General features: G+C 66.9%; 3 protein-coding genes across 5 annotated transcripts; 1 reads left to right on the forward strand and 2 right to left on the reverse strand.

Annotated features, from left to right (window-relative positions):
* Nucleotides 1-9: 9 nt before the first annotated feature.
* C17H22orf15 (chromosome 17 C22orf15 homolog) lies at nucleotides 10-6,101 on the forward strand. 3 transcript variants are annotated; one of them, XM_069556997.1, is made up of 6 exons: nucleotides 10-179; nucleotides 3,878-3,987; nucleotides 4,433-4,519; nucleotides 4,620-4,757; nucleotides 4,991-5,065; nucleotides 5,131-6,101. In XM_069556997.1, exons 2-6 carry the CDS (start codon nucleotides 3,963-3,965, stop codon nucleotides 5,538-5,540), a joined length of 735 nt encoding a protein of 244 aa, XP_069413098.1. In that variant the 5' UTR covers nucleotides 10-179; nucleotides 3,878-3,962; the 3' UTR covers nucleotides 5,541-6,101. The 3 variants fall into 3 exon arrangements, with proteins under 3 accessions (XP_069413098.1, XP_069413099.1, XP_069413100.1); XM_069556998.2 differs by having other exon boundaries at nucleotides 44-179; nucleotides 4,991-6,101; XM_069556999.2 differs by lacking the exons at nucleotides 10-179; nucleotides 4,433-4,519 and having other exon boundaries at nucleotides 2,066-3,987; nucleotides 4,991-6,101.
* LOC138422255 (pre-B lymphocyte protein 3-like) lies at nucleotides 914-2,990 on the reverse strand. The gene is made up of 3 exons (XM_069556972.1): nucleotides 2,795-2,990; nucleotides 2,046-2,279; nucleotides 914-1,350 (listed from the first exon to the last, which is right to left on the reverse strand). Exons 2-3 carry the CDS (start codon nucleotides 2,209-2,211, stop codon nucleotides 1,034-1,036), a joined length of 483 nt encoding a protein of 160 aa, XP_069413073.1. The 5' UTR covers nucleotides 2,212-2,279; nucleotides 2,795-2,990; the 3' UTR covers nucleotides 914-1,033.
* Nucleotides 6,073-10,035, reverse strand: CHCHD10 (coiled-coil-helix-coiled-coil-helix domain containing 10). Its single transcript, XM_069557000.2, has 4 exons — nucleotides 8,447-10,035; nucleotides 8,026-8,248; nucleotides 7,155-7,302; nucleotides 6,073-6,271 (listed from the first exon to the last, which is right to left on the reverse strand). The coding sequence occupies exons 1-4, from the start codon at nucleotides 8,485-8,487 to the stop codon at nucleotides 6,252-6,254; spliced, it is 432 nt and encodes a 143-aa protein (XP_069413101.1). The 5' UTR covers nucleotides 8,488-10,035; the 3' UTR covers nucleotides 6,073-6,251.
* Between the last annotated feature and the right edge of the window lie 77 nt (nucleotides 10,036-10,112).

Below are 10,112 nucleotides of genomic sequence, written 5' to 3' on the forward strand. Positions count from 1 at the left end.
CCCGCGGCACTTCCGGGGCCGCTCCAGGCCGCGCGGAGGCCCGCGTCTCGCTGGTCCCGCCGCCTGCGCGCCGGGCCCCTGGAGGCAGGACTCGGGGTCGCGGGAGCCAGTCCCGTGGGCGCGCGGCTCTCGGGGCGGGCCCCGAGCGTGTCCCGGACGGCCGGGCGGGCGTCGACCAGGTACCTGTCCTGCGGGTGGGGCCGGCCGGAGGCCGAGAGGGCCGCTGGGGTCCCCGGGAGAAGGGCAGGCGTGCCCTTCACGCCTGTTGGGATTTTCCACCCGCCGCCTTCGTGGAGAGCCCGGGACCTGCCTGCCCATCTCGTCCCCTCAAAGACCGATGAGAGCCCAGGAGATGGCTGGGCGCCTGGGCGGGACCCTCTCATGGATCTGAGAGGTGGTCCCCCTGTTCAGGTGGCGCCTCTTAGAGGAACCGGGAGAAAAGAGAGCTGCGTTCTTCAACCCCCTACCCCCGTCCCACGGCTAAGTTCTGCTTCTGGTGGCAAGACTGCCCGGCCACCCCAGGAGGGCTGCTGCCCATGCCGCCCCTGCCCTCTGCCCACCTGCCTTCAGGTGCCTCTGAGTGTCCGCACCCCACGCACACACTCACACCTGCCCCCTTGCCCCACCCAGGAGCAGGCAGGGGCTCCCGAAGACCCGGTCCAGTCCCCTTGTTGAGTGTTGGACCCCAACCAGCCATGCAGAGCCGGGACCAGCAAAGGCTGGTTCCTTTTTCTCTCACTCCAGCTCCTCCCATCACAGGAAGACAAGAGCCACCAGTCTGGGCCCCTGGGGGCTGGTGGGGAGGCTGGGCCCCATGCCAAGGGTCTCAGGTGCTTCCTCTTCTGCAGTAATCCCCAGGACCATCCCTACCCCCACACCCCCGGCCGCAGGGATCTCATGACCCTCAGAGCAGTTATTGTTGACATGGTATTATTAACCCATTTCACAGAGGAGGAAAACCAAGGCTCTGAGAGAGGGTCCCAAGGTCAGGAGTAGAAGTGGGAGGCAGACAGAAGACACTCATCCCACACCCCTAGAATAACTCGCCCACAAAGCAGTAATAATCGGCGTCATCTTCGGGCTGCACGGGGCTGATGGTCAGGACGCAGGTGTTGTGGGCTGCATCCGCAGCTGCGGAGAAGCGGTCCGGGGTGCCGGGGGCCCGGTGTTGGTCCTCCTCTGAGCGGTAGTAGAGGAGCAGGCGGGGGGCGCTGCCTGCTCGCTGCTGATACCAGGACACGCCGAGGTCCCCGACGATGGCGTAATGGGGGCTGATGGTGCAGGACAGTTGGGCCACTTGGCCTGGGAAGACCAACAGTGCTTCTGGCTTGGCCAGGGCTGGCTGAGAGGCTGAGAGACACACACACTCAGGTCTGGCCTGGGCCCCTTCCCTCCGGCCCCTGCACCACAAAGCCTGGGTCAGACTCCCCAGGAGAATCTGCTCCCAAAAGCTCAGAGCCAGTGCTGTGGAATCAGCATTGTGTGGGCCACAGAGCGGGCGACCCTTAAGCCCCGTCTTCCCAAGGAGCCACGTGCAGCTAAGGGTCCAGAATTCAGAGGGTGGGCTGGTGGCCTCTGGGTCCCCCTGCTGCCCATCCTCATCCCTTGCCCTGCAGACCCCCATCACTTAGGTCACTCTGGCTCGTCCAAAACCTGGCTACAGGCTGATCACCCCCAAGAAGCCTCCTGGGCCGTTACTATATCCATCGGCTCAGCCTCCGGCCACTGACTGCTAGAGACCTTCTCAGGGATAGCTTGTCCCTGAGGCCCTGCAGGGCAGTGACGAGGCCACACCAGCTTCCCCTCTGAAAACCTAAGTAGGTGACCAGTCTCTGAGACCCCCCAGAGTCAGAGTCCAAAGGGACCCTAGCTATCTGGTCACTCACCAGTGGGGAAACTGAGGCCAGGTCTCCTCTCCCCCTCACGGCCCCTTCGGAAACAATCCCCCCTGCCCACTGCGATTCACTTCCCCGTAGGGGTCTTCTAGAGCCCCGTGCTGTCTTACATACCCCCCCCCAGGTGAGCCAGGCCTTGGGAGGGCTCACCTGCCAGGAGGGCCCCCAGCAGAAGGAGGGCCAGAGGCGGGCAGGCCATGGCCGAAGGCAGGGAGGCAGGCAGGGGTCTGCTGTTCTGCGGGCGGGCGGTGCTCCAGGTGCTTCGGGACCTCCCCACGAGGGAGGCCGCTGGACCCCGACAGGGCATGCAAATCATCAGCCCCCCGACAGCGGGGGAGGGCGGTGCCGTCTCCCCAACGTCAGCCAGTGGGCGCCACGGGCAGCCTGAGAGCAGGAGCGGGAAACCCACAGGTGCAGTCAGAGCAGGTGGCTGCTTTCCGCGGAGGTCTCATGCGCATGGTCACGTGCACAGACCTCACACGTGTGGCTCGAGGGACACACACACACACACACACATCCCTGCAGCCTGTACCCAGACCAAATTTTAGAACATCTCCATCGCCCTGGAAGGCTCCCTCAAGCGCCTCCCTGACCTGGAGCAGCCATCCGCACCACTGTTACAAAGCTCCCGCTGTGAGCCCTCTATGGCACTTCCATGACACTGCAGACAAAAGACCCCTCCCAACGGCTCGAAAGACAAAAACCCCTGGACAAACGGGTGGTGGCTGGAGCCGAGGGTGCAGGCCGGAATCTGGCCACAGCCGCTCCCGACCCTGCAGGACTCGGGTCCCCAGACGCAGCAGCATCCTGGGGAGAAAGCGCTGGTGTGAGTCGGGAACGCTGCCCCGGGGCCGCCTCTGAGCGCCTGCTGCCGTCGCCAAGCGCGTCCTCCCGCTAACCTGCCTGTGGTGGGGCTGCGGCCGGTGCCCCTTGCCCTTTTTCCAGCTGTAAACGCCGGCTGCGCTGGGATCTGGGCCTCCTCCCGCCTCCTGAGCTGAGCTCTGCCCCAGAAGGGCACAGACGGCCTGACCACCTGGTGGGGAGGGCCGCTGAGAGGGAGGTCTCCTGAGTCCAGAGGCCCGGCCACAAGCAGATGCACACTGGAGAACACCAGCAGCTTCTTAGAAACGGAAACGCACTCTCCCCGGACAGCCCGGCACCCCCTCCCAGCATTTGCCCTCGAGAAAGGGAAACAAATGCCTGTTCACCCAGAGACCTGCTGGCCTTCCTCATCACCACCCCACACGGGAAACGACCCAAAGAGCAGGCAGTGAGCGGATCCACAGACGGGGGCACCTCTAGGCAGGGGGACCCTCCTGGCATGAGAGGAAGGACCCACCAACACAGTGACGACCCCGGCGGATCCCACACGCAGGGGGTGCAAGGCCCTGCCCCGTCGGCCGCCTCCCTCTCCGTGACAGCCTGGCTGGGAGTCTGGGGGAGACGAGGGACGTGTTCTGTACCCTGATTGTGGAGAACACTGCGCAGGGTGGCTCTGAACTGTATGCCAATCATACCTCAACAGGAACCGGGGACAGAAGACAGGGAGGCGGGGAGTGCGCCTGGGAAGGGGGCCTGCAAGGCTGAGGATGCCCCACCTCCAGGAACCTCCCCACTCCCCGCCTGGGAGCTCTGTCTCTCCTTGTGGGCGGCGGCGGGGGGGCGGGGGCACTGGTCTCTGGACAGCTCTGGGCCCAAGGCTCCAGCCCCCACTAGAGCCCTGCACCGGGAATGCCCGGACCCTCCACAAACCCCGTTACCCGGATACTGGCCGCTCAGACCTCTTGGCACCTCCCACTGCCATGGAGACCAGCTTGGAAGCTGGGTGGGGGGGCGGGGGAGGGAGCCTCAGTCCTCTCTCATCCAGTGACCGGGAGACGGCTGAGGACCCTGGACTAGCTGCAGGGACCCCCTGGACTGAGCAAGGAGCTCCGCTTGAACCCACCCACCCATCATCCCCCCTACCCGTTCGCCTCCCGCAGGGCCCCACCCTGCAGTCGAGCTCCACCCCAGCTCCTTCCCCAGGTGGGAAGTTGGGGGTCGGAGGAGTCTGTCCCCACCACAGCCATGTTTATCACGGTGATATTCGGAGGTAAGTGGGGGTTCCCTGTCCTAGCAGACGGGTAGGTTCCCTCTGCCTTGGAGGGGGAGAACAAGAAGGCGGTGTGGGGAAGGGGGTGTCCATGGGATGAGTCTGGGAGGAGTTGCTTGAGGGAAACCATCCCCCAAGCTGGGTCCTGGGCAAAGCAGGCAGGCTCCTCTGGGCTGCACAGCTGCTGTGCCGCCACTGGGGCAGCGTGTGTCCCAACTGCCCCATCTCTTCACTGGTCAGGGGTCCCGCAGCGGGGGCAGGGGTGGGCACGGGGCTCCTGAGCTTCTGGTGGAGGCGGGGCTGCATGGTGGAGGCAAGAGTCGTTCAGATGTCTGGGGAGATGGAAGGGGGTATGTTCCTGACCCCGTAGGCGGGAGGGAGGCGGAGCATCCTGGTCTGGGGGTAGGACGGGTGCCATGCGCCCACCTACGCCCCTCTCCTGCAGCCGGCTGCTGGGAGCTGGTGAACACCTGGTGTAGCCTCCGGACCCTCACCGCCCACCTGAGGCAGAGGGGCCAGGTGCTCCCTGACGGTGAGGGGGCAGCAAGGGGTGCTGGAGGACTGGCTGAGGGCCCCCCCACCCCAGCAGGGGTAGCACCAGCCCTGCCCTGCCTCCCTCTCTGCCCTCCCAGCGACCATCGCCCTGCTGGCTGAGGATGGGCACCTGGTGAGCCTCGCGGAGGGGCTGGAGGAAGGGCCTTCCCCGGCGCCCTCCATGGCCAGCCCCCGGCTGCGGGAGCGGGGGACCTACGTCCTGGTGCAGACCATCAGTAAGTGGGGTCCGGGATCTGTGCCCCCTGCAGTGACGCTGGATCGTAAGAGGAGAGACAGCACCCACGGGCACCCGTGCCCTGCAGAGGCCCCAGCCTGGCCAGGACCCAGCCCTGTCCTTCCCATCCAATGCCCTGTCCTGAGCCCAGGCGGGGGTAGCAAACACGTCCAGAGTCGGGGGAGCGGGTACGGACCACCAGCCTGCCAGTGATCAGACTTCCTCCCTCCGCAGAGGGGGAGGGAGGGGACCCCACCCGCTATGAGTCCCTCCTGGAGAACCTGGATGGGCAGCGTCCAGAGCTGGCCGGTGAGTGTCACTCACACGGGAGAGCCTGGGGGCGGGGGCGCCTGCCCACCTGCGCCCTCCGGCAGGGTTTCCCGGGCCTCACAGAGGAGCTGCGCTGGCGGTTGGGCCTGCTCCCCGAGGGCGACGGCCAGAGGCGGCGCCTGGGCAGTCGGCGTGGCCACCAGGAGCAAGGCCCTTCTTCACGGCCCCGAAGGGTGGGCTCCCTGCTGTCCAGGACCCAAGAGCTGGGGCCTGGAGCCAGGTAAGGAGGAGACACGGACCCCGGGGGACTGTTCGCACCCAGAAATGGGACCCCCTTCCCAGGGGACAGATGTGCGTGCTGAGAGGTGGACCGCGATGCCAGCCTCCCTCGGAGACACACGTAAAGCCTCATGGCGGGACACTCTGTGCCCGAGGGCAGGTCGCTGGGGGCTCGGTGACCAGGTACGTGGAACAGGGCCTGGCACACAGAGGGTGCTCTGTGTGGAGACACTGAATGAGCTCAGCAGAGGCAGCAGCTCCGAGTCCTCGATGCCGTTTGAAGGGCCTGCTCCTCTGTGCCGGCAGGCCCTGTGACCTGGCACATCGCGGCCAAGTGGCCGAGCTAGACTGAGATCCAAGGGGGCTGGCCGTGACCTCCGCTCCTGTGGTTCGGTGCAAAGGCCCGAAGCATTCCTCCTGCTGAATCTGTGATTACGGGGAGATTGCATCAGCAAGAGGCGCAAGGTCACCGACGGAGCGTGAGGCCACGGAGACGAAAAGGGTGGAGGGGCGGCGCTCCTTGAGAGGAGGTGGCACGCTCCTCCAGGGTCTCCAGCTGGCCGGAGTCAGACGCCCTTGAGGCCTGAGGTCAGCAGTTAATGCCTCACCGTCCGGTCTGCGCTGCCTGTTGGATTACGCAGGATGACAAGGTCGCCCTCCCCACCAGGGACAGCAGCTGAAGGGGCAGCACCCCACCCCGCAGTGGGACTTCTATCTCCCTCCGCCCCACCCCCTGCAGACAGTTCAACAAGAGGGCACACAGCAGGTTCGGCTAAAATAAAGGCTTTTAATTGCACATTTTCATCTCAGGTCATCTGTGGGATGAGGGACCCCCTCCTCACTCTGGGTCCCAGCTCGGTGGGTACAATCTGACGTCATGGTCCAGCTGTCGGTGGGAGGGGGTGGAGGTGGGTGCAGGGCTGGCCACCCAATCTGCTCTGGTCTCTCAGGGCAGGGAGCTCAGACCTGTAGAGGGAGGAGTTCAGGCCAAAGGTACAGGAGCAGCCAGGAGCAGCAGGAGCACCCAGGAGACATAGGAGCAGCCGGGAGCAGCAGGAGCACCAGGGAAAAGGGGGAGCATCAGGGAGGAGTGGGAGTACCCAGGAGGAGCGGGAGCACCCTGGAGACATAGGAGCAGCCGGGAGCAGCAGGAGCACCAGGGAAAAGCGGGAGCACCAGGGAGGAGTGGGAGCACCCAGGAGGAGCGGGAGCAGCCTGGAGACATAGGAGCAGCCGGGAGCAGCAGGAGCACCAGGGAGAAGCGGGAGCACCCAGGAGGCATACGAGCAGCCAGGAGGAGTGGGAGCAGCCGGGAGGAGTGGGGGCAGCCGGGAGGAGCGGGAGCACCCAGGAGGAGCAGGAGCACCCGGGAGGAGCAGGAGCACCCGGGAGGAGTGGGAGCACCAGGGAGAAGCGGGAGCACCCAGGAGGCATAGGAGCAGCCGGGAGGAGTGGGAGCAGCTGGGAGGAGTGGGGGCAGCCGGGAGGAGCGGGAGCACCCAGGTGGAGCAGGAGCACCCAGGATGAGTGGGAGCACCAGGGAGAAGCGGGAGCATCTGGGAAGTGCAGGAGCACCAGGGAGAAGCGGGAGCACCCAGGAGGCATAGGAGCAGCCGGGAGGAGTGGGGGCAGCCAGGAGGAGCGGGAGCACCCAGGAGGAGCAGGAGCACCAGGGAGAAGCGGGAGCATCTGGGAAGTGCAGGAGCACTCGGGAAGAGCAGGAACACCCGGGAGGAGTGGGAGCACCCAGGAAGAGAGGGAACACCCGGGAGGAGCGGGAGCACCCGGGAGGAGCGGGAGCAGTGGACCGTCCCCCCACCCTGGCGCCGGTCGGGCAGCGGCCCCTCACCGTGGTTGTACTTGCACTGCTTCAGGGCCTCGCTGAAGCCCTCACACAGGGTCAGGTCGCTCTGGGTGGTGGAGCAGTCCAGGAATTGCCTGATCTCATAGGCGCAGGGCCCCATCTGCAGGGGCTGCGGGGCAGCATGGGCCGGGGCCTAGGGCACAGCGTGAGAGGCAGCCGGGTCAGCTCAGGCTGGACACCTGGGAGAGGACTCCGAAGCTGGGGGTGGTGGCTGCCCCTCCACAGAGCCCCTGGCCCTGGTGCCTCAGGGGTCCCTAGCGGGCAGTGTGCCCCAGGTCTCAGCGGCTCCATCCCTGAGACAGGGTGAGCCCACAGCCCTCTCGAAGCCCCTGCCGCTGCTGGTGGGATGCGGGAACAGGGGCAGGTGGGGCGGGAGGCGGGACACGGGTCTAGAAAAGCCCAGGGCGCTGCTGGTGTGAGCTCCAGGCCGACAGGTTCTGACACCTTCCGGGCTCAGTCACGCTGATCCCCATGATCCCTCACCCCGTCACTAAGCCCAAATGTGGCTCAGGACTGGTGGGGTGCCCAGTGGGGGACAGGTCGGCAGGCCCAAAGTCACCGACTACCAGTCACCCTTGGCCTCAGGAAGGGGCCTCCCGGGGAGTGGGAGAGCGGGCACTCAGGAACTCCAACAGCCCTCCCTTCTTCTAGGGTTGGGCGACCCAGGGCCATCTCTGACCCCTAAGCGCCTCGGTTTCCCCATCTTTAAAGGGCTGGTTGGTGTCTGTCCAGTGCTTCTAGGGACCTTGGCCTCAGGAGATGGGTTGGGAGAGCCCGCCTGTGAGTGACCCCAGGCCAACAGCCGAGTGACCCGTAGGATCCTTCTGGCCTCAGTTTCCCCTGAGCCCTCGCTCACCTGCTGGGCGGCAGGCTGGGCGGGCTCTGAGCTCCCCCCACTGAAGGCTCCGGTCAGGGCGCTGCCCACGACGTGGCCCACAGCCGAGCCCACGGCCACTCCGGCGGCGGTGGTCGCCATCTGCGCCATCAGGCCGGGCTGGCCCGACGGGGCGGGGGCCGGGGCCGCGGCCGAGGGCGGCGGGTGCGCAGGCGGGTGCGCGGCAGAGGGCGCGGCGGGGCGGCTGCGGGGTGCGGGGAGAAGCGGGGTCACTCGCGGCCGGGCCCCAGGCCGGGGCCTAGGACCACCGTCCCGGCCGCGCGGCGGCGGCCCCCGCCCCGCCCCCGCCAAGATGGCGCGGCCGTCACCAAGGTCACGCCGCCGCGTCCTTGCGGGGCCGCGCTTCCCCCGCGCCCGCGCCCGCGCCCGCGCCGGCTCCTACCTGGCGGGCCGCGAGGCCACGCTGCGGCTCCCCCGGGGCATGGCGGCGGCGGCGGCGGCGGCGGCGGCGGCGGGGCCGGACGAGCCGAGTCGGAGACGGCGACGGCGGCGCTGGCTGTGGCTCCGGGACCGAGGCGGCCGCGCGGGTCGCCGCCGGCGGGGCGGGGCGGGGCCGGGGCGGGGCGAGGGCGGGGCGGGGCCGCGGAGACACGCCCCCGGCGGGAGGCCCGGGGCCCGGTCACGCGGCACCCCCGCGGGTCCCCGGCTTCTCCCTCGGCAGCTCCGGGGGCCGGGGAGCCTGCGCCCTCCTGGCCGCCGGCCCGAGCTGTGTGCGCCCTGGGGAAGCGGAGCCGCTGTGGCAGGGCGCGGAGGGCGCACTCAGGGGCCACGGCACGGTCCTTCAAAGGCCGCGGCGGAGCGCGGCGAGCCGAACCGAGGGCGGTCCGGCGACGGCCGAGCCCTGCTCCTCCCCCTCCCGTGGGGCCCGGCTCGCTGGCTCCCGCGTGGCCCCAGGGTCGCGGGTGGACTGGGGCGGGTACAAAGCACTCACCCCCGTCCCGCCCCCAGAAAGCCTCCCAGGGCTGCTCACAGAGCACCCGCCCGCCAGTTGCCCTCCTCAGTTCAGTTCACTTGCTCGGTCGTGTCCAACTCTTTGCGACCCCATGGACTGAAGCACCCCTGGCTTCCCTGTCCATCACCAACTCCCAGAGTTTATTCAAACTCATCTATTGAGTCAGTGATGCCATCCAACCATCTCATGCTGTGTCATCCCCTTCTCCTCCCACTTTCAATCTTTCCCAGCATCAGGGTCTTTTCCAGTGAGCCAGTACTTCACAACAGGTGGCCAGAGTATTGGAGTTTCAGCTTCAGCATCAGTCCTTCCAGTGAACACTCAGGGCTGATTTCCTTTAGGATGGACTGGCTGGATGCAGCGCCAGATCCCGACTGCCTTTACCCTGCATGTCCTTTCCAAAGGCTGTCCCCTGCAGGCCTAGGGGCATTGGTGCGAGTTTGAATCCTGTGGCCTTGAATTTTACCCCTTGGTTCCAGGTCCAGGGCAGGGCCATCCAGATTCAGGACGCTTCCCAGCCCTTCAGGAACGGCAGGTTTTCCTGGCCCTCTCTGAATGAGTTCTGAGTGGCCACATCCGTGCCCTTGGCAGGGAGGGCTCCTGACTTTGCTAGACTCACATCACTGTCCCCAACCCCCAAGAGAGGCCTCCTGGCCCCAGGACTGAGGGAGGATGAAGTCAGAAGCAGAAGCATGGGGTGGGGGGCTCGGGTGGGCAGAGGAGGCCCCTCTGTGAGGAGGTACGGCAGGCGAGGAGGGAACAGGGGCACCGGCAGTGCCTGGCAAGCTGGTTGATGTCACAACTGCGTCCCGACCACACAGTCCTCTCAGCCAGCCCGCGAAGCAGGGCCCTCCCCTGATCCCCATCTGGGCCTGGGCTTCAGTTTTCTCCTGCCTGCAATGGGGTGACTGTTTGCCTCCGGGAGAGGGGAGCGTGTACAGCTGGCCACCCTCTTCTGGCAGACATGCCAGGCCTGGGCCAGCCTCCACCCCTTTGCTCCTGCAGCCCCTGCTGACCTGCTCCTGTTTGCCACACCAGCCCCTCCTGGGCTGATCAGGTCCCCCCTCCTCCAGGAAGCCCTCTGGGACCAGCCCTG

This window comes from Ovis canadensis, chromosome 17 (assembly GCF_042477335.2).
Source record: "Ovis canadensis isolate MfBH-ARS-UI-01 breed Bighorn chromosome 17, ARS-UI_OviCan_v2, whole genome shotgun sequence".
Taxonomy (NCBI): Eukaryota; Metazoa; Chordata; class Mammalia; order Artiodactyla; family Bovidae; genus Ovis; species Ovis canadensis.